The sequence below is a fragment of the Tachypleus tridentatus genome, chromosome 13 (genome assembly GCF_004210375.1).
Source record: "Tachypleus tridentatus isolate NWPU-2018 chromosome 13, ASM421037v1, whole genome shotgun sequence".
Taxonomy (NCBI): Eukaryota; Metazoa; Arthropoda; class Merostomata; order Xiphosura; family Limulidae; genus Tachypleus; species Tachypleus tridentatus.
The window spans coordinates 26,500,977-26,525,715 of record NC_134837.1 but is presented as its reverse complement, the minus strand read 5'-3'; the positions used below and the strand labels follow the sequence as shown (position 1 = coordinate 26,525,715).

At 35.3% G+C, this 24,739-nt stretch overlaps 1 protein-coding gene across 1 annotated transcript in view; it reads left to right on the top strand.

The window, feature by feature from the left end:
• Positions 1 to 13,509: 13,509 nt before the first annotated feature.
• LOC143239441 (uncharacterized) overlaps positions 13,510 to 24,739 on the top strand; it is a 94,039-nt gene continuing 82,809 nt past the window's right edge. Inside the window, 1 exon segment of the mRNA XM_076480499.1 lies at positions 13,510 to 17,973. Within this exon segment, the coding sequence (XP_076336614.1) occupies positions 14,185 to 17,973 (3,789 nt within the window). The 5' untranslated portion in view covers positions 13,510 to 14,184.

Here is a 24,739-nt window from a genome sequence, read left to right as displayed (position 1 = left end):
ATACCTGTTTCGTTTCTCCAGTTATTTGAAGTAAGCAACAGTTGAACACCAGCTTTGATGGAACTATTATCTTAGTAAACCCATACCCCACTGAAATATTAAAATCCACACACAACTGGTAGTTTTGTGTGGTACAAAAGGTACAAAACGTTGACGTGATAATATTTATAATACATCTTGACCTTTACATCCAATCTCCTGGTCCCGAACTCTCTCGTGACGCAGGATCCAACATTTGTCACATATCCCTTTCAAGTGTTTCACGACATGCTGTTTACCACTTTGGATTTTTATTTTTTCGTCCATTCACTGGTAGCAAAAGACACAAGACTCGTTTACACTTATCAAAGTGGTATCACCCGGACCGAACAGTGTCCAAATATAGTTTTGATTAATGGCGTTCTACCGCAACTTTACATCTACTGTTGTACTTTGCTAATTTGCATATTCGAAATAACACCAATATAATGTATTCAGCCTTGTGTACATTCACGTCAAAGCTTCGGACTTTCATTTCTGACGCTAAGATTTGTCGGGAAATAAAGTGAATCGGTTCATTGCAAGTTGTTAAGTCAGTTTTCGGATTTCAGTTGTGAGTGAAATTGTCCGTCCAACAATCACAAGATATTTGTATAGACAATGCTGACTTCTGATTAATTGCTCTAGAACAGATGAAGCCCACACATCATAATTATACGTAGTCTAGTTCTAAGCTTGTCGGACGTGTTAATTAAGTTATGGAAGTGTTGGGGCTTGTAAAAGAAGTGGATAAAACTTGGACTGTATTTACAAAATAAAGAACTGATATACGAAACAAAACTATAGAACTGTTTTATTTGTTAGTGTTTTATTTTCCTGTTGAAACAAATTATCTAATTGACTTTCTTCAGTTTCTGTTTTATTTTTAGTTTTACCATATCGGGTTGACCGATAAGTTATGATGTACACTGGCTTCAACCAAAATTACGTTTAAAGTGTAATATATTTTAACAGTCATATTATGAAATAGTTTTTGTGTTGTATCAAATTACATTTGCTCAGACAGAACCGTTGGATCTGGTCTAGTTTATAGCTGAAATTATTTTTCGCAAAACAACAGACACGGAAAAATAATAGAGGGCATGAAACTATAAAAAGATGGTAGTTTGTCCGCGACGCCACCATTAGCGTTACCGCCTGAACACATTTAAGTGACACTGCGGGTTTAAGTTTAATAGCACAGCTATTGTGAAGCTTTTACGAGTTTTTCATATATACGTAATAATATTGCAGTTTTGTTTTCCACAGAGAAAACAAAACAGACCATTCGGGTTTTATACCAAAACGAAAAACTATTTATCATCAGATAGTGATGGTTTCAAATGAGAATGTTACATGAAACTTTACAAGATGAAACTCACAATATTTGTAGAACCGTTTACGCAGAAACTAAATGAACAGAATTGTTTCTTAATTGTTTTAATGTGGATAAACTCGGAGACTTGAACTGAATTTTTTTTCCAACAACAAAGTTTAAAAATTTATTTTGTACTTCTCTGGAACAATGTATGTGAATAACAGCGATTGTAATTCATTTTATAATGAAAAGTTTCAAGAAAATTTCTCCCTTAACAAGATAAAAAAAAACAACATTAATTTTAGGGTTCTCTTATGAAACGGCAGCCGAACTCCTTACTTAAGAAGGAATGTGCTCGAATATTTGCACAGAAGTATTAACTTTGGATGCTAATTGTGTCTGTTCTGTTTTCATGTTTAGTTAAATTATTACGTCATGCATATATCCCTGTTGTCAAATAAATAAGCACTTCTCTAGTTGTGATGTTCAGTATTTGTTTTAAATTCGGTCATCTCGTCATGTTAGCATTGTTGAACAAAGTTTGACGACTGTCAGTTGAAGCCTTTCAAAAAAAAAAAAAAACGTGTTTCTGAAGTAACTGCTTAACTTACAGAAGGTTTTGATTTTTATCCTAAGACTAGCAATAAAAAAGTTTGACAAAGATATGTTGGTGTGTTGAAAATCTAACCACTGTACGTCAAATCTTGCGTCTGAAAACTTCTTGAACACATAAAAACGTTGTGTTTTCATCTGAATTGTAGTATTAGCAAATTATGTTAATCGTGATATAGAAACACAAAACTTCGCAGTATATTTAACAGAAGAATCTGCTGGTTTGCAACATGTTTGTCTAGCCGTGTGCTTACCATGTATTCATATGACAGAGTAAATTAAACTTGTAACATAATAAACCTTCATCTATAAGGTATAATAATTTGAAGTAAATTCAAAATTGTAACAAAATAGTTCTAGATATATACAGTTCATATAATTGAGTAGATTAAACAGGTAATGTAGTAGGCCTAGATATATACAGGTCACATAATGGAGAAAATTATTGTAATTATTCATTGTTTGTTTTTTATAATGAACAAGTGATATCTAAATATCCTGTGTCGTCATTTTTTTAATTTTTTTTTGGTTTTCTTGTTGTCCTGGATTCATTATCATTCTTTGTGAACTGAACAATGAAAAATAGTTGAAGATCATCACGTATCCATCAATAATACTTAAGAAGTAATTCATTTATTTGTGTTCGGAACAGTACTCCAGGTCAACACCTCGAATTTAGGAACTTTTTTTATAAACTTTGGGTTTGATACTGCTATGTACAAATAATATGATAGTATGGAGAATATCATTACTTACATAAAATCATGTTTTCACAAAGTAACAAATATAAAAAAAAAGACTTATGCCCTACATTTTTTGTTAAAATATGGTATGTATAAAAGAGGATGACCAAAGATTTTTAGCCATGATTTAGCAACTCATAGGAAGGCTCTAAGTTTTTGAGTGTAGACTGATAGAGGTCTTGAATAATAAAATCAAATCTGGTATGCACGATCCACATGCTTGGTTTTACTGGACATACAAATGTAGCTAATGAAATGAAAGAAAAAAAATAAAGGTCTTGTAGATTCACTCTAATCGTGTTTAAAAAGGATTTCAAGTGCCGAATCTGTTAAGGGTCCATCATTATTAAAATTTATTTGGATGAAAAAAATATGTTTTATGTGAAAGTCAATCAGCTGTTATCAACGTTTGTTGATGTAAAAGTAAATAATCTGTGTTTATTAATAGTTATATTTAAAATACTTTGTCTTTGATTAATAGAATGTAAAAAAAAAAAACAACTGATTACCAATCCTATTACAGCCAGTCATTGGACTTCGTGATTATCAATTCTGGTAGAGTCAGTCATCGGAGTTGATGATTACCAATCCAATTACAATTAGTTATGGTGCATGATAATTTCTAATCCTGTTACAACCAGTTGTGGTATTTAATGATTACCAATCCTGCTAGAGTAACTTGTAGCACTTGGTTATTACCAATCCTGTTTGAGCCAGTTGTAGGACTTCATGATTATAAATCGTATTTTAAGTAATAATTAGTAAATAGGAAAGTAGTAGTGAAGACAAAACTCAAGAAACAACCAACACTTCACGTGTTTGCAAGATGAAAGCTAAACTGGCCGTTATATTTATTGTTTACCACCTTAAATCGTATGACAACTTAGGAACATTAAATACTGTGGCAGCAGTGGGAATAACTTTTAACCAAATAAGTAACTTTCGGTGAAACCTTCATAGGTTTGTTATTCAGTACCTCAAACTGCATATTGAGATGAAACTTCAACAGTTTCTTAAACTTGTTTAAAATCTATAAAGTTAGTTGATTTTGTAACCATAATTCAAGTATTTGATAATTTATGCATTTCCATCCAACACTGCTATTTTTAAAAACTTTGTTCTTTTGACATTTTTTCCTTAAATAATAATTTCATATAATTACACATTTTGTGCCAGTCTTGGCGTGATGCGCTATAAGAGTGACAGTCCAATCCCATTATTCGGTCAAGTAAGATTAGCCCCTGGAGTTCTTAATTTAGTTGAGGGAACATAAACTCGTGCAAAATTTTATAAAACCTTTTTCCTTAGTGGATTTGTTAATCAGTTTCTTGACTTTTTCGTCACGTGCAAAGCGTTTCTTTCTGTGAAAGATGAAGTGACAATGCCACGTGGCTGGTAAAGCAGTAGAAAGAAATCAGTGGTATTAGGCAAGCCTGGAAGTTATCAACGACAGACATTCACGGGAGGTATAACGCCCACCTCTGTTTTAATAGACTTGCTGAAGCATATAACGTTGTAAACTGATTTATCTGCATGAGAGAAGTTGGACGTACCTATGAAAAATAGACTGAAGTTGTGGTGTTTTTTTTTAACTTTCAGAAATTTGTTTTTAAATAGATCAACATGTTTTTTGGTATACAAAAGTAGCATTGATAAGTTTGTTGTTTTTTCTTTTACTCAACACAGTCATGTTGACATTAAGTGAACAAAAATTTGATATAAAATTAAAAGGGAACTCCAAAATTTTCTTTCTCCATTTTTTTTTTACCGATGGTTAAAAAACAACAAAAAAGACAACGTTTTGTGTCCGAAAACTGATGCAAAAACGCATTTTGATAGGACATGCGAAAACTGCCGACAGCTGTCAAGTCTGGCTGTTAATTAAGACTTCAATATAACTCAACAAACGACAAACTGCAAAAACAAAAAAGACGTCTATTCTCAATAACCCCATTTGGAGTTGTACATGTTATTAACTATGCAACTGAATTTCGTGTGTGCAATTTCATAAGCTATTTTTAACGCAACTTGTATAATCTCGTGTGTGCGTTGAATAACTACTACATTAAAAATATAAGTGTTATATACAAAGTGCTGAAAAATTGCAGATTTTTGTGGGAACCAGTAGGCTGTCTTCGTTGACCAGCAGGGTTCCTGCACTATAAGAATAAAGGGAAAGTAGATCAATAAATCGGCCATTTAATAAAGATAGCGCAAGGGAAAGAAATGAGATTAATATCATAATTGAAAAGATATATCGGTTAAATAATTCGAACCGTCTATGAAATATATTAATACGAGTATATACTGACAGTGGGAGAACAAATGTATTTAATACGAGGTAACTGACAATGTGAGAAAAAAAATTGTATTAATACGAATACATACTACCAGTGAGAGACCCCCGCTAGTACAGCGGTGTGTCTACGGATTTGCAACGCTAAAATGATGGGTTCAATTCCCCTCTGTGGGTTCAGCAGATAGCCCGATGTGGCTTTGCTAAAGATAAACACTTGTGTTTTCTCTGGAAGAATGGGCGGGGACGTTCAACTCGTAATCTGAGAGTCGCGTGTTCGGATCCCCGATAAACTAAACATGCTCGCCTTTCAGCCGTAGGAGCGTTATAATGTTATAATCAATCCCACTATTCCTTAGTAAAATAGTAGCCCAAGCGTTGGCAATGGGTGGTGACGATTAGCTGCCTTTCCTCTAGTCTTACACTGCTAAATTATTGACGGGTAGCGCAAATAGCCCTTGTGTAGCTTTACTCAAATTTCAAATCTTGTGAAAGAACTCGGCGCAAGAACTGTTTTCGAACGAACCCAAGGACTGCAGAACCACAGATGTGGACACGAGTACAACTAATAACTGCAGGCAATACATACAGAAGAACATATTTGTTTTAAGCCTTTAAGCTAGATTTCAGAAACTTGGTGAATCTGATTTATTCTGGATTATCCACTTTATTGTTGTTGTTTATCTTACCATGCTGCTATACACATTCGTTTTGCTGTTTGTCGGTGAAGTCTGCAGAATGCACGTGTGTGTGTTACAGCTTGTAAGCTACGTACATTGCCCATTCTGCCAGACGCCTCAACACCTTCTTATAACCAGCTAATTTATAATAACAGATCAAATAATAAAGATCAGTTCGTGAAATGTATTATTTTTAAAGATAATATCTTAATCCATGCAATCAGAACATATTTACCTAAGCTCTGTGATCGACAAAAATTTCAAAGCCTATTGAAACCGCGTATTAAAATAAATTCATTCAGTTATAATACGATACATAAACTGTTTAAACAATACAGGAAATAAATTTATTCAGCACTAGTGCTTGATATAACCTGTAGAAACAAAGAATCCGTATTAAATCGTTCAGTCATGATGTGACGACCGAATTCCTTTCATCCTGTTAAGGTTATTTGCCGTATAATTTGAAGAATTCAACGTGTAGAATTTCATGGTTAATTTTGTTATTCATTTTTCCCACCATACGGTTCAAAGGTTCGGAGATCGATTTTCACAGATTATTATCTTTATTTCGAGAAAATGAACACAGATCAATGTGTTGGTTTTATCTTATGTCTTCATGAATGAAAGATCGGTTCAGGTAGAATCGTAAGCTGTTTAAAAGCACGAGGTATTTTTATGGTCAGCTTTTGAAATTTAGCTGATAGTGTAAGATTGTACTTCTTTCACGTTGAAAAAGTCGCATTTAATAAAATAAATGTAATGATATAATAATACTGTCCAAATTGTATTTATTCTTAAGTGTTGAGAATATTTAATAAGTGTTTATATCTAAAAAATGATATACAGAAGTTAAGTATATTAACGATTTTAAGGAATGATCACGTTTCGTCATGCTATATCCGACAGCTGTGCCTCTTAACATTAGTCCTTTGGCTTAGTGTCATTGCAAACGGTTCTATCGTAAGACTGGCATTACCAGAGCACACCATTCCTTCCTACATGGTTTCAGTAATCCATCTAGTATACGATGACTACAGCATCCTTGCTCCCGTTTCAACAGTTTAATCGCACAGAAATTCACATTTGACTTGATCGATATGTCTTTGCATGAAATAGCATGAATAACTGTTTCATTTTTTAGCTGCTTGAATATACAACAGTTGAATGATGGTATGACTGGAAGTCTTATTTTGGTGCACCCACATTCTGTTGGCCTCGTTTCCAGATGGAAATCCTTCTTTATTATATTCCGTATTGTTGTCTTGGGCAGGAACAGGGTTGGCTTTTACAACTGACCTGTGTGTTCATGGATTTACCCGTTACAAACTGCCTCTCTTTGCTGACCTCGTGTAGAGTACTTGTTGCAAATCTCTTTCTAGATTGTCCTGGTGCCCCAAGGTGATCCATATTTGTTTTCCAGTGCAATTAAGGCGTATACATTCTTTTCTGCTGAATCTTTACATCGGCTGTGGTTGTCGCTTGACTTGATGTTTTGCATATTTTAAATCATTTAAATATAATGTAATATACGTTCGATATGGTTTAGTAGATTTAGAAAGAAAATATTACGAACTTTATTTTATACCCGTAATTCAATAGGTTCTTAGGGTGTTGATTCGAAATTTGATGGTCACGGATTCGAATTACCATCCCACCAAATGTGATCGCTTATTTTACCTCCCTTGGAGGCATTATAATGTAACAGTGAATCCCTCAAATTTGTTGGTAAAAAGGCTAGCCCAAAAGCTGACTGTGGTTGATAATGACTAACTGCCTTCCTACTAGACTTTTACTACTTAATTAGGGGCGGGTAGCACATTTAGCTTTCTTGTAGCTTTGCACGAAGTTCAAAACAAACCTAGTCGTAGAGTCGTTGTTATGTAACGATCTAACCCACTATTCATTGGTAAAAATAATCTAAGAATTGGCGGTAGGTTGTGTTGACTATCACTTCAAAATTATAGGGACAGCTAACGCAGATAGTCTTTGTGTAGATTTGCCTAAACGTCGAAATAATAAATAATAAAAAAAGATGTATCCTACTAACATTTTGATAAAGCTGTTTCAATACCGAGTATGGAAGTTTGAAAATCATTACTTACATGTGAACACTGTGGCAGTATGTTACTTTTACTTAACTCAATAGTTTACGTAGTTTTCTGTATTTCTTTGTTGTTGTTGTTTTTAACGAGACGTATGGTTTTCAATGTTAGTGGCATTGGAGTTTTCATACATATCAAACTTATTCGATTTTTAGTCTTTTTGGAAAGATGTTTCGTCACCCCTTTTATAAAGTACGAATACCTTTTAAGTAAGACGCTAACGTTCTATGTGTCTACTTCCGGCACGTTTTTATTCCCGAACAACATGTTATTTTTATCGACTTTTATATTTTCGCTTCAATAGATTTCAGGTATGAAATAACATGAAAAATTGTTGTTCTTGTCCAAATTATCACTAATCACGTGAAATAGATGAATGTGTGAAAGTTACACAAATTGTAAATTTCCAGAAAGATAATTTTGTGCCTACATTATTTATATATCTTTATATTATTTACTAGCTGATAATTCAGTTTCTGTAATCTTTCAGTTGTTTTTTTTTTATTTATCTAATGACTGTCTGGAACATCACACTACCCTTCTTTCTCATTTAATACCAGTACATCTACTTTGAGTAGAACCTTCATAAAATGGGATGACGGAGCATGTTCTGAAATAAAGGGTGTCATTGCTCGACTTTTCTAACGTATAATCCATAAAAAATAGCATTTTTAATGTAATTAGATTTCTGTTTGTAAATAAACCATTTATTAAAAGCCTGTTTGTTTTTAGTGTTGTGGAACCTGAAAAACAATTCCAATTAATTTCTTGGTTAATATAACCATTTCAGTTGATTAGTTTAGATTTACCTGTTTACAAAACTGGATATTTTTTAGAAGTTATGAATTTTAATGTTATTATGACAAATAGTTTGTGAAGAATTTTTCTTCCATTCAGTGTTGATGATTATATGCTGTAAACTCGCATCACAACAACATTAAGTAATATTTTTAATGTGATTACCATACTTTATGATAAAGTTCTTTCACTTTTATTGGTATGTAAATGGTTGTTGGCTGTTTAAAATTCTCATGTGTGAAAAGGTCATGTAGCATGTCCCTTTTACCATCCTACCAAACATGCTCACCCTATCAACTATGGGGACATTATAATGTGATGGTCAATCCCACTGTTCATTGGTAAGAGAGTAGCCAAAGAGTTGGTAGTGGGTGATTATGACTAGCTGTCTTCCCACTAGCCTTTCACTGCTAAATTAGGGATGGCTAGTACAGATATCCCTCATGCAGTTTTGCACAAAGTTAAAAAACAAACATGTCCCAAAAATAAAGAATCTGTATCTGAGTTAAACTTTTTTAACAAATGACAAGCAGTTTGAGTTGAAAGTAAAAGTGTTCTGGAATGTATGTTGTTGTTGGACCCAACAAGTAAATTGAACAACGTATTAAACTAGACTATAACTATCAACATATGAGGCTGGCCTGACATAGCGGTTAGCTTGTTGGGTTGGATATCCAAGGGTCAAGTAGCTGATATGTATTGTCACTAGAAATTAAACACACTTTAAGTAATGGCCATGTTCTTCGTAAAAGGGAGCAAATCCCAATATTCAGTTTACAGAGTCACAAAGCCCTTGTTGCACCAGGTGTTGCTAGCTGGCTAACGTCCCTGGAGTTTAAAATTAGAAATGGCCATACCTGAACCATAGTGGATCCTGACCTGGAATTTTATATCTTCTATGCAAAAGATGCCAATTAGATGGAAGATTCCATCATGTAAAGTAAATTACATTTCAGCTATAAACAGTGTTGTAAAATGTACAGGTCATTGACATTTTTTCTAGTTTTGGTTGTGTCCATCTTCAGCTAGATTTTATGAGAATTGCTTTGTATGAAGTAAACTTCATAAGTGTACAGATGTTAGTGTATGCATTTCATGTGTTGTACTCTTATGTTACCTGTTTCATAAAATGATATTTGGAGCTTTTTCTGTAGTCTGTGTACAACAACTCACCATATGAAAAGAAAAAGCACAACTTCATTAGTATTTAACCTTTCGAAACCTAGGTTTCTCTCTCTGTGTAACTATGTGGTTGGAATATTGTACCTGTCTTGTCCGAGGCTTCGTTTTCTTTGTGTAATAAATTGAATATTGAGTTTATCACATCTTAGGTTTTTTTATAACTTCTAGATCAGAGTGTAGTATCTCTGTTAGTTTAGGTTTCTCTTTCTGTAATATTTTGAATAGAATGTGGTGTTTGTCTCAGCTTATGCTGCTCTGTAAGTAATCATTAATTAGATGTAGTACCCATCTCAGTGTAGGTTCATCTGTGTATAATCACTTTATCAAGATGTAGTGTTTGTCTCAGTATCGTTCAACTGTGTGTTGTCACTTTATCAAGGTGTAGTGTCTGTCTTATGTATGTTTAACTGTGTGTAGTCACTTTATTAAGATTTAGTGACTGCCTGACTGTAGGTTCATCTGTTTATAATCATATGATTATAATGTAGAAGTTTTCTCAGCCTAAATTTCTTTATCTCTAATCTCTCAGAATTTAGAACACATCTCAGTATTGATTTTTGTGTCTGTATTAGCACTATTAGGATGTAGAACTTGTCTGAGCTCTGGTTTATCTGTCTTTAATCATTAAATTTGGATGTAGAATTTGTCTTAGCCACAATTTATGTATTTGTGATCATATGACTAGAATGTAACAATTGTCTCATCTTTTCTCTTAGTAAAAACCACTTGACCTGAATCTAGAACTAGTATGAGCCTAAATTCTTCTGTGTGTGTATTTTAGCAGGAGTACTATCAATATAAGTTTAATGTGTAACTACTTGATTATTGGTAGTAGTATGTGTCAGTCTATGTTTAATGTGTAATCACTTAATGAGTGAGCGGTGTATGTGTCCGTGTAGGTTTAGCGTGCAACCAGTTAATGAGTGAGTGGTATTGTGTCAGTGTAGGTCTAATGTGTATCCAGTTGATGAATGAGTGGTAGTATGTGTAACCAGTTGATGAATGAGTGGTAGTAAAGGTCTAATGTGTAACTAGTTGATAAGTGAACAGTATATGTGTCAGTGTAGGTTTAGCATATAACCAGTTAATGAGTGAATGGCAGTATGTGTTAGTATAGTTCTGATGTGTAACCAGTTGATAAGTGAGCAGTGTATGTGCCAGTGTAGGTCTAATGTGTAACTAGTTAATGAGTGAGTAGTAGTATGTGTCAGTGAAGGTCTAATGTGTAACCAGTTGATGAATGAGTGGTAGTAAATGCCACTGCACTTGTGATGTGTAACCAGTTGATCAGTAAGTGGTAGAAAATGCCACTGCAGGTCTGATGTGTAACCAGTTGATAAGTGAACAGTGTGTATGTCAGTGTAGGTCTAGTGCGCAACCATTTAATGAGTGAGTGGTAGTATGTGTCACTGTAGGTCTAGTGTGTAACCAGTTAATGAGTGAGTGGCAGTATGTGTTAGTATAGTTCTGATGTGTAACCAGTTAATGAGTGAGTGGCAGTATGTGTTAGTATAGTTCTGATGTGTAACCAGTTGATAAGTGAGCAGTATATGTGTCAGTGTAGGTCTAGTGTGTAATCAGTTAGTTAGTGAGTGAGTGGTAATATGTGTCAGTGTAGGTGTAATGTGTATCCAGTTGATGAATGAGTGGTAGTAAATGCCACTGTAGGTCTGATGTGTAACCAGTTGATGTGAGCAGTGGTGTCAGTGTAGGTCTGATGTGTAACCAGTTGATAAGTGAACAGTGTGTATGTCAGTGTAGGTCTAATGTGTAACCATTTAATGAGTGAGTGGTAGTATGTGCCAGTGTAGGTGTAATGTGTAACCAGTTGATGAATGAGTGGTAGTATGTGTCAGTGTAGGTGTAATGTGTAACCAGTTAGTGAGTGAGTGGTGGTATATGTCAGTGTAGGTCTAATGTGTAACCAGTTGATGAATGAGTGGTGGTATGTGTCAGTGTAGGTCTAATGTGTAACCAGTTGATGAATGAGTGGTAGTAAATGCCACTGTACTTGTGATGTGTAACCAGTTGATGAATGAGTGGTAGTAAATGCCACTGTACTTGTGATGTGTAACCAGTTGATCAATAAGTGGTAGTAAATGCCACTGTACTTGTGATGTGTAACCAGTTGATCAATAAGTGGTAGTAAATGCCACTGTCGGTCTGATGTGTAACCACTTGATAAGTGAACAGTGTGTAGGTCTAGTGTGTAACCATTTAATGAGTGAGTGGTAGTATGTGTCACTGTAGGTCTAGTGTGTAACCAGTTAATGAGTGAGTGGCAGTATGTGTTAGTATAGTTCTGATGTGTAACCAGTTGATAAGTGAGCAGTATATGTGTCAGTGTAGGTCTCGCGTGTAATCAGTTAGTTAGTGAGTGAGTGGTAATATGTGTCAGTGTAGGTGTAATGTGTATCCAGTTGATGAATGAGTGGTAGTAAATGCCACTGTAGGTCTGATGTGTAACCAGTTGATGAATGAGTGGTAGTAAATGCTACTATAGGTCTGATGTGTAACCAGTTGATAAGTGAATAGTGTGTATGTCAGTGTAGGTCTAGTGTGTAACCATTTAATGAGTGAGTGGTAGTATGTGTCAGTGTAGGTGTAATGTGTAACCAGTTAGTGAATGAGTGGTAGTATGTGTCAGTGTAGGTGTAATGTGTAACCAGTTAGTGAGTGAGTGGTAGTATGTGTCAGTGCAGGTGTAATGTGTAACCAGTTTGTGAGTGAGTGGTAGTATGTGTCAGTGTAGGTGTAATGTGTAACCAGTTAGTGAATGAGTGGTAGTATGTGTCAGTGTAGGTGTAATGTGTAACCAGTTAGTGAATGAGTGGTAGTATGTGTCAGTGTAGGTGTAATGTGTAACCAGTTAATGAGTGAGTTGTAGTATGTGTCAGTGTAGGTGTAATGTGTAACCAGTTTGTGAGTGAGTGGTAGTATGTGTCAGTGTAGGTGTAATGTGTAACCAGTTGATAAGTGAACAGTGTGTCAGTTTAGGTTTAACATGTAATCACTTGATGAGTGAGCAGCAGAATATGTCAGTCTAATATTAATGTTGTAATGGCTTCTGCTTTGTTAGGATATAATATACTGTTAGATATCTAATAACGAACAGCTGTCATTGGTCACTGAAATAACACCACTCGTGTAGTGTGTGTGTTTTCTTACAGCAAAGCCATATAGGGCTATCTGCTGAGTCCACCTAGGGGAATCGATCCCTGATTGTAGAAATGTAAATCATTAGATCGTAGTGTGTCAAAACGACTCGTAGTTGCTCGTCATATATACGTGTTGTAATATGTATTTAAAAAATAATCTCAATAGAAAATGGCGTTGTAAATCATTAGATCGTAGTGTGTCAAAACGACTCGTAGTTGCTAGTCATATATACGTGTTGTAATATGTATTTAAAAAATAATAATCTCAATAGAAAATGACGAGAATAGACAATAGTGTTCAGAAGTGGTGTATTGATTCTTTATAGTTTCTACAGACTAAACAGGCTGCAGACATCAGTTTGCAGCATATTAAACTTTCACAGGTAGTGATTTTGTCGTAGTAACCTCGAAGCGCCAGACATTAACGTATGCATCAAAATGACGAGTGTTAAATGCTAAGCTTGTGCAATAGATTGTGAGTCGTCAAGTGAAAATATATTTCAGGATATTGATAAAACCACCGCCTCTCCCCGCGTGCTGGTAATGGCACGTCCTACGATCGTTCAGCCATTGGCGTTTCAGTCTCACCATTTGTTGACCGTAGTGGCAGTCCCTGCACGAGGATGCTCGTCAGGACAACACGCTAACATTCTTAAAACTTGTTGTTGAATCAGCGTTGTACACCGAGGTGAATGTTATCTTCTACTGTATCATGAGATTACGTGCATCTAACTCAATCCAATAACAATACTTTGAATTTTTGAGAGAACAAACAAGCTATACTTTATAGTTAGCTGCCTATCGTGTGGTGTTGCCAGTATATTTTTCTTCAGGTAACGTTTTAGTTGTATATATAATTTATACCTTGCCTGCTTGTTTCTGTAAGGATGTATGTTCACTTACAAGACTGTTAGTATGGTGTCTGCCTTACTGGAGAGTTTCATATGCTTCTCTGAAAGATGTTTTTTTCGTTATCTGTTCTGTGTTTGCGTGTTAGTACGCCCAGAACTTATATAGAACGAAGCCGACTCACTCTTCTTAGTGGAGTCGTGAGCTAAAGAAAGTAAGTGTTGGTTCCTCATTGTCATTAGTATGAAGTTGTGGCAAGTACAATAACGAAACTGTATCTTCGTGAATGAGAACAGTGTGGAATATGTATTAGATGTTGCCAAAAGTATACTTACGTCCTTTGCCATGTTGTGCCTCACGTCTGTCAAAAAGGTTTTATGATCCAAAATTCTGCGAGGGGAAAAAACACACACAACTAATCTATCATGGACGGAAGGAAGAAAAGTAAATTTAGTCCATCTTATTATAGCACACTGAATGCTCATGTGGAGAAAGCTGTGGACGCCTTCATGGAAAGAATGGGAGGTAGGCTTAGCGAGCTGGAGGTAGAATTGAGGTATGCTTGGCGAGCAGTCGATTTATTATCGCAAGAATACGTTAGGATGTGGGAAAAACTAGAAAAGTTGGAAATTCTTTTATATGAGCAGCAAGCGGTTATTGGCCAACTTCTGTCTATCATAAATTGTGGAGGGGAAGTAGCAGAACAAGACTCAGTGCATTCTGCTGACTCAGCTGTCTACGACATTCTGTCGCGAGATGGTAATGACTTAAGGACTAAACTCAGTTCATATATTTCAACAGATAGTGTCGACAACACTAGCACACATTCCGGTTTCACAGTGGAACCAGCTGACTTGTTGAACAATAGTTTTAGACTGGACAGAAGCCGTGATGTTACTTCGATGTGTGGAGATTCAAATGAACTAAATGCTGAAGAAAATGATGACACTTACAGAAGTGGTGAAGATTCAGTAGCGAGAAAGGACATTTTTTCTTCGCTAGATTACAGTGACTACAGAAGAAATGCTTCTCGTATTAGCGATGGAGATCTAGAGCAGCTAGGCCTAATGGCTCAATCTCTACAAAAGGCTGCTGTCACTGCTGGTGGAATTTCTGAAGTGCTTCTCCGAGCTGCACAAAATTTTCCTCAAGATTTAGGCAAAATTCAAAAGCAAATAGACAGTCTGAACACCCTGAGGAGCTCCATATGCATTGATGAAGAGAAGGATATCACTTCATCATCAACTGTGTCGACTGGTCATTCCGAAAGAGAAGACGTTGATTCAGAATCTTTATTTATTGATATGACTGTCAATAAATTATTGAGGAAGAGACTTGCTGAACTCAGTGCTACACACAACGAAGCTTATTTAAAACACTCTCCTCTATCAGAACCACCATTTTCAAGCCCGACAACGTTTTCTTCTGAATACAGCGCAGACATGACAGACATCCAGGCCACTTCAAGTTTGCCTGTTGAATCAAATTTTGATAACTTTCCAGAAAACTATATCCGCTGTGAATCAGAGGACATGGTTGTAGCAGATATAACTGGTTGTTTGTATGAATGGGAGCGTGCTGAACAGCGGTATCTTGGGTCTGTTTGTGGACCCCAACTAAATATTTCAGAACAGAAAAATAAAACTCAGGAACCAACTGGAAAACAATTACCTGATGTATGTTCTTTGTATGCTCTAAAGAGTAAAATACCCAATTACCAGCAGAGAAGTACCAGTTCTTCTGTTGGTCAGAAGTCTCATTTGCTGGATTATTCCGAGAAGTACTTTGTTGAAAACAACTGCCTTAAAAAACCTTTGACGAAGTTTCAGGGGCAGAATGTAGGAGTAATACCAAAACGCATGCCCATAAACAGCGAAATTCGTAGGAAGCTTCCAGAAGCCCCATTAAAGTGTGATATCCAACATATCCAACAAGTTCATGAAAAAGGCATGGATTTTTCTTCTAGTAGTTGGTTGTATAAACGCTCTGCTTCTCCTACAAAACACGGCTCTGAATCTGATTCCAAAGTCAGTGTTACGTTAAGTAAAGATGGAGAAAGTAACGTTCGTGAAATGTATAAAGGTAGTGAACCATCAAGAGAATCTACAGATTTTGTTAATCCCCCTTTGGAAATGAAGCAGAACAAAGAGTATTCGAATTTTCACAATGTACCTACACAGAGCTCTGGGCACGGAAGTTTTCTTGATGAAGCCATCGGCGATCAGTTAGATGTTTGCAATTACCAAGGAAACATCCGAGGTGTTGGACAGGAAGGCAAAGAACAAAGTAGTGTGCATACCTCTCAAGATGTTCAGAACAATATAAAAGAGGACACATTGGCACATTATCAAGATTATAATGTACAATTTATGAGATCAGATAATTCATATATGCCAGAAGTTCAACTGCCAATGGATAATTCTGATGAGCCAAAGACTAACCATTTATCAGACTCATATAAGAAAAAAACTACTGTTGTTTCCAGTGGTAAAAAATCTTCAGAAGTACAAGCAGGACCGTTTGTTGGTTCAAATGATAGTTGCTCTCCAGCAGTGACTTATTACAGAGATCTCAAATCATCTCATTCAGAAAGTAAGTTTCCTTCCACAGTAAGTGAGGAACAAGTGAAGGAATTCAATAAAGGCGTTCATTCAAGTGATAATTGTTTTTCAGATACTTATAATCAAGTTTTTGTCACATCCGGCATTGATTCAAAAGACAGTCAACCTGTCAAAACATTTAAAGAAAAAAAGGTTGTAGATGTTGTTGGTTTTCTAGAGAAGGAGGAGGAATTCTCTGCTGATTCAAATAATGTTTATCCTTCAGAAATGCTTCAGACATCGACCATCGAAAACCAAAAGCAAAACTTCGGTTTTCCTGCAGTTAGTTCAAATGATAACTATCCTCTTGAAACACATGAGCAAGAAACTGAACATTATGTTATGGTTGCTGTTAATTCAGAAGAGGAATTCAAAACGAAAATGCACAAGGAACAGAAAGTACTTTGTAAAAAACGTAGTAATGAAATGGATCGTAAATCTCTTCAAGAAATGAATGAAGATCCTGTTAATGTATTTCAAAGTAATAAGTTGAAAATAACTTATTCAGAAGTAAATAATTTGCAATGTGCTTCCCCTGTTGAGAGTCCAGAAGAAATGGACATTTCTGAAGTGCATGAGGAAAAAGTGGACGCTTCATTCGACAGTTCTTCCTTCGAGGGTCCTCCAGAACAAAATAATCTACTGTTGGATGAAAATAGGGCCCTACAAGATAAGATGAAAGTAAGCTCTGTCTCACCTGTTAGTGAAGTAAATGAGGACAATTTTTTAGAGGAAGATGTAAAGAAACAAGATCAATGGAATGCATTCGTAAATCAAGTAATAAATAAAGATCAACTTAATGAAGCACCTCCTCTCACCAGTGACTCTTATTTTTCAAAAGATCATTTACACCATGTTTTGAACAAAAACGATAATTCCGATATTCCAATGAGCGAGTTGGACCAAAAAGAAGTAACTAAAATGTTGATTACCAAGGATAATAAGGGTGTAAATCAAAATGAAATTGAAGTAGGCCAAGCACCTCGTCAAAGTCATAATGGTCTTGAAAAGACTGTAGAAAGTAGTGAATCTGAGGTTCTTCTGCACACAACCTGCGATTCAGAAATCACTGATGAAGCCTTACAGAATCATCCAGGTAAAAACGCTGTCAGAGAACAATTATCTCGATGGTCTACAGAGGACTGGTTGTCAACGACCAGAAACAGCAGTCTGGATGACAGTGTCAACTGGTCTTCTGATCTTGGATCAGACTTGTTAGATGTCACTGAGAGGGATGCTGTTGATTTACCTTTGGATGATCATATACAGGAATACCCTCAGGTTTTGCTAGAGGGAAGAAACAGTCATAACACTCCTGAGGCCCAAAGTATCCCTGAGCTTGTACTAACCACAAGCACGCCATTACAGGAACATGCATCAACGGAAGCGATGAGGCCAGAACAAAATGTTATTCTTGAACGAATAGGCAGATCTCGTTTGTGCAGTGCTGACAGTGACACTACAGAATACTCAGACGCTTCAACGTCTCGCATCTCCTCTCGTCGTGGATCGAGAGCATCCTTTGATGATGTTAAAGAAGTAGGAAATGGAAAACAAAACCAGGAAGATGAAGATGGTCGCAACGCTACCAAAAGCAAGTGGTTGGCACTAGTGGTTAGTATGTTTGAGTTTAAGCACTTTAGAAAGACAAGGAAAAAACACTGTAACTGCATTTTTTACCTACTAACATGAAACTAGTCGATTCATGATATTAACACTTTTCAGTATAAATATTAAGTAAAGTTGTTTCAACGTTTCGGTTAAGCTAATTCGAAACAACTCAGATATACGTACTGATTAGCGTATTCCAACATAGCTGATGATTCTGTTGTTCACTGGAAAGACTTGGTAATGTAAAAAAGGCTGAGATGTTATTTTTACATTTAGTTTTGTTAAATACGTAATGCATCACGGAAGACGATTGTAAGGTTTTAAATATTATCCACAATCAAGTGGAATTTTCAATTGTCTGTAAGAACAAACACATTCGTTGTTTCACCACGCAAGGTGTTCAAAACTGTTTCAGCATACTGCTTTATTTTTCCAATGAGAATTTTTCCAATTCTTTATGAGAAAATAAGGCATTTTAAGTTGATAAATGCCACTAGCTGGTTTCTTTTCTTCTATTTCTAACATGTTAGCTATATCATGTCACGTAGTCCAACACTGTGAATGGTTGAAGAGTCGGTAAATAACTCGTGAGATGATGATAATAATATAATATTATGTAGTTACGTCACATGAAATGATGTGTCGTTCGCACGGCTAGAATTAAATACTTTTAGAGGTGTGTGTGCGTTGTAAGGTGGTGGTTTGAACTTAATTTTTTTTTCGAAGACTTCATTCAAAAGAGTTGTGAAAAAGCTCACCCCCCTACAAACACACACAGTTGCAAGATAGTCCAGCAGCTTGGGGTTACACGTTTTAAGCGTGGGATTGATGACGGTAATTCGAGCTCAGATCACACATCAATACACTTATAATCCGTCAATATTGTTTAACAATATTGTACTGTAATCTGTTCACACATCATTACACTGTTTTTGTTCTGCAGTATTGTTTGACAGTGTTGTACGGTAATCTGTTCACACATCATTACATTGTTTTTGTTCTGCAGTATTGTTTAACAATATTGTACTTCAGTATTGTTTAACAATATTGTACTGTATTCTGTTCACATATCATTACACTGTTTTTGTTCTTCGGTATTTTTGACAGTGTTGTACCGTAATCTGTTCACACATCATTACACTGTTATTGTTCTGCGGTATTGTTTAACAATATTGTACCATAATCTTTTAACACATTATTACACTGTTATTGTACTTCAGTTTTGCTTAACAATATTGTACCGTAATCTGTTTACACACCATTACACTGTTATAATCCTTCAGTTTTGTTTACAACTACCTACCGTATTCTGTATCACATCCATTTAATCAAATGCATATGGTGTGATTGTATATTAAAATAGTCCTGGCTCTGATGAAACTAATACATATAAGTACTGTAAAACCTAAGAAATTAAATTGTTTCACGTGGACATTAGTTGTATTTCTTAACATATATCATACTACGTTATTCGTATAACCTATAGCTTCTAGGTTATTAATAATAGGAAAATAAAAGGTATGATTTTTAAATTCTTCTCTCTTCACTGAACTATTCAATGGTAGTAAGTTTACGGACTTACAACGATAAAATCGGGGGTTCGACTCTATGGTGAACACAGCAGATAGTTTAATGTGGCTAAAGGACAGTTAATAGGTAACATGTTTGTAATTTGTATCATGTTTATGATACTTCCCATATAGCAGTAACAGTGTTTTACCTAGATCCCTATTAAAATGTTTGCCTTTATTCAGCAAAAGGCTTGGATGTGTTAAAAGTGAATTTCTAGAGGTGGTATTAAGTGATTTTCTATTGTGTTAAAGAAGTTAACTTGGCCAGCGAATTGTGCTTGGAAGATTAAAATAATGATAAGGCTCACAGTATGCCATTAAAATTCAATTAATACATGGAAGTAAAGAGTCAATGTCATCGCTGGAAACATTAACTCAAATAATTAGAAACATTTTGAAGTTAAATAAGAGGTTGGAAGAATTAATAGTAAGTATTAATTTAAAAAGTAAGGCATTGTTAAAAAGGTTTTCGTTAAGTCGCTCATGTTGCCTTTGGTTTCACTCAGTAATAGGTTGCAAAGCAACCATTGAAACTAACGATTACACTATTTTTAAAACTGCTAGGTTATATCAAGGCCGGGCGTGGTCTAGTGGTCAATGTACAGGTCTGCGAATCTGAAGGTTTGTTGTTTGCGTCTCGTTTCTACAACAATACAATCGCATTATTGATTTAAGTTGTTGAACAAAAAAACTACTTGAAGAGAGAAATGGGAAACCGTCTTAAATACAGTCTCTTGTGAAAAACTCAATGGATTTATGGCTTCGTAAAAAACTTTTACTAGTCCAAGAAAATATGATTATGAATCTGAAGGTAGTAGGTAGTCCAGATATTGGCAATGGGTGCTGATGAATACTTACTTTTCCTAAACCTTTCAGATTTATGGACAGCTGTGCATAAATAGTCCTTTGTGTAGCTCTGCGCGAAAGTTCGAAATAAACAAATAAACTTCAGTATCTTAGAACTAGCCGTCTAGGATTAATAATAGTAGTTGAATAAATTGCCATTCTCCATGCTAAAAATCACGTTTTTAACCAGCATCGTTTCGACAACATTAGCGTAACCATCGTCAGGAAGTAGCCTAATCCTAATGACGATTACTACAATAGTAATGGCCTAAAGCTATATGTATAAGCTGTTTTCTAAGTATTCACGTATATACTTTTAACTTAACTTGTATTCTAACCCAAGTTATTAGCCTTAATTAACGTATGTAAATATTCCCCCACTGAGACAGCGGTAAGTTTACGGATTTACAACGCTAAAAGCAGGAGCTCTATTCTCCTTGGTGAACACAGCAGATGCCCCGATGCGGCTTTGTTGCTTGTGTAAATAAGCTTCCTAATATTCTAAAAGGACAAATTCTGGTTTTTATATACGATAATTTACGATAATTGTTTGGTGTGCTTAGAGTTTAGTGTCTGTTCACATTTCCCTCATTCGTCACGGAAGATGTTATTGTAATCAGCATTGATTTTTAAACATTTTTTTCAGAGGATGATAAAGTTGACTCTTGCTCAAACGTATTGCGTTAGTCATCTTAGGATTGTTTGTTTGTTTTGGAATTTCGCACAAAGCTACTCGAGGGCTATCTGTGCTAGCCGTCCCTAATTTAGCAGTGTAAGACTAAAGGGAAGGCAGCTAGTCATCATCACCCACCGCCAACTCTTGGGCTACTCTTTTACCAACGAATAGTGGGATTGACCGTCACATTATACACCCCCACGGCTGGGAGGGCGAGCATGTTTAGCGCGACGCGGGCGCGAACCCGCGACCCTCAGATTACGAGTCGCACGCCTTACGCGCTTGGCCATGCCAGGCCGTTATCTTAGGAGATTGTTACAACTAAACAGTACAATTTATTATAAATACATCTGCTTGTAGTGTATATAATACATTTAAAAAAGAGAGAGAGCACGCGAACCCATTTATCTTAGGCCTTCTAAAGCACTTTTTTAAATTAGCTTCTATTTTTAACAGTTTTGGGAATAATCTTCATAAAATATTTAACATAAAACTAGGTTTAGTCTATTATAAGTATTTTTAAGTCTATAGGGTCGATTGAAAATGAATAGAACCCATCTAATATTTTTATTTTATTTTTCGTAACAAATTTTGAACTCTAAAACTGCAGCTTTCTTCAGCCTTTATTTTTTTGTAACGTGCTTTTAACTTGCTACAGTGGGGCATTTGTTTTGTTAACAAACATTAGTAATGCTGCCGTCGTCTTCAGCTTTAATGTTTCGTCACAAGATTTTAGTTTTCATAATAAGGTTGCGACTGTTGACTACCCTCGTCTAAAGGCTTAACCGTTAAACGTGAAAACCGGCAGTATAGCAGCCAAAATATTTCCATGTGTAGAATAGAGTTTAATGCAATGAAAACTTCAGAAGCTTATTTATGATTGTTAGGTTTTAAATTGAGTTTGTAATCGAGATTAGAAGATCATTATGTAGAAATAAAGTTGAAGGTTAAGTTATGCAAAGTTAAGTGTTTGGTTCTAAGTTGTCTGTGTTGTGTGTTGGGGGATCTGCGAGTTGATTTTTACATTAGTATTTAATTAATTAGAACGATATTGCTGGTTATATATAGAATACATACCTATCAGGACGTTACCAAGAGTTATATATGAGAGGCAATTGTATTTTTCGTGAATTAACACGAATGGCTTTGATATACTGTCGCAAAGTAACCTAATGAATTACTCAGCGAAATTGAGATGGAAATAATTGAATAACATATTTCAAACTTCTGAAGTTGCTAGCGGATACTTTAGATTTAGTTTGTTGCACAGAATGTTGTCACCATTTAGGCTTAGCTTCGAAGTTAACGAGCGAGACTGCAGGATATTTTGTGAGCCCTTAGTAATATTATTGAGCATTACTGGCTGGAATTGTTTTGAGATACAGAAGTATATGTAGTAATTCTCAAACATGCAGTGAATTTTCTTGAAAATCTGTTTAACTTAGAGTTAGAAACTGTCATAAAAATTAGTTTGCCACAGTTCAATTACATTTACACACCCATTAAATTGTTCTGTTAGAATTCATTTGAGCCTCTTTTACAAGTTATAAATGAACCCAGTATCAGTGCATTATGATGATGACTTAAATTGAGAAATCACGTATGTTAGTCAACTTGTGTTGTTCTGATTATATTTTAATGTTGTTGTTTAGGGATGAAGGTTGAAAAGATTGTGTAGTTAATATTATTTTCTTATCAGAGCAAGCTAAACACTTAAGAGTGAAACTGAAAATCAACCTGGTAATGCATATAGCTAATTACGGACACCAAGGGAGATTGGCTCATCTAGGCTAGGCTATCCCATCCTCTAAACCAGTGGTTCCCAATCAGGGGTGCGAAATAGCGTTCCAGGGGGTACGAGATAACATTTTAGTTGTTGTTTTTTTTGTTTACATTAAGGGTACTGTCCTACATATTCAAAAATTACGTTCGATTTTTATCTCTTATTTTTCTTGTTACAGACGTAGCTTTTTACCTTGTTACGATAAACTATCGTTTCTACCGTCACTAGCGCAAACCGAAATCTTGTTTTGGCCACCTTCATCTTTATTCTTAAATAAATAATTACTGTGAGGGGTGCGAGAACATATTAAATTTTTTATGGGTGCAGGGCATAAAAAAGGTTGGGAACCACTGCTCTAAACTAAAACTTAAAAAAACTCAATAGTAGCCCTTATCATATGTTAGTCGAGCTTTTTCTTAAATTTACTACCTCCACAACATGCAAAGGTAACCATTTCTAAAGACCAACCACCCTGTTAGAAAAATAAAAATGTCTGAGCTGAAAATGACTCCTACCCTGCCAAAATTTATAGTCCTACTATTCTCACTATTAAGTATATTAAAAATTGATGCATCATCACTATAAATTCCATCAACAATCTTTAAACATTTCCATTGGATTCATTCTAACCCTTCTTCTTTTTTCAAAAGAAAACAGTTTAAGATGTTTCAACCTCCCCTTATATGACAATCTTTTCATCCAAGCCACAATTCTAAGAAACCTCCAACAATTCAATGTCTTTCTTCAGTTCAGGAGCTTAAGAATGAACACAGTACTCCAAATGTGGCTTAACCATTGACCTATGCAATAAACTTATAACATCTTTAGACTTGTATTCAATATTTCTGTAGATACAACATAAAATCATATTTTTCCTACCATTAACAACATTACATTGCTTGGATGGCTTAAAAGACTGGTCAACCATTACAACAAGATCCCTTTTTTTCATGACACTGTTGAAAGAGTATTACTATCCAAATTATACCTGTAATTGAAACTATAATAATCTGTTATTTATTTATCCAAGTCACTTAGTGATCTAAATCCTTTTGTAAAGCAACAGCATCCTACTCACATTCAGCAACAAGACTTTAATATCATCAGCAGATTTAGTTTATTGACCATTCCTTCATCTACATGTTTGATGTAAACCAGAAAGACTAAAGGTTCTAAGACTGAGCACTAAGGTATCCAACTTTTTAGATTTATCCTATCTCACTGAATTACATTTTTAACAATCTTATGCTTTCTTCCATCTAGCCACTCTTGTATCTAATTAGCTGATTTATCATCAATGTCTGTAGAGAGATTTTTACCAGTATTTTATGTAGCACCTTGTCATTTGCTTTTTAAAAATCCAGATACACAAAATGCTTACCCTTACTCATCTGCATATGCAGTAATATTTTCAAAGAATGACAAAAGATTAGTAAGGCTTGGTTTTCTTTAGTGTAACAGTGCTGACTATCCAATGAAATTTTGAACTTTGCAAAGTTTAATGACTTTGCAAAGCATTTAATTGCCCTTGCTGTTAATGGTAATATCAGTACATTGTAATATATTTCGTTGTGTGTTGATTTTGTGATACTTGTTGTAGATAGTCTATTTTACAGGACAACATCGTTAATCAAATATTCACATTCAAAGTTTCCAGTGAAACTAACACTTTCAGTTTTGAAGTTATAACCTTTTATTTTTAAATATAAATATTCCTGATAAGTTTTATGACAGTTCTCAGAGCTTGTAGTTGAGGCAAAGAAGAATATGTAATAATACATCAACCTTGTTGCTTCTGCAATATCTTGTGCCAATGAGGCCTTTCACCCCGTATGGTTAGCGAACTTGACTGTCAATCAAAGGGCCATGGGTTCGAACCCCAGTCCCACCATA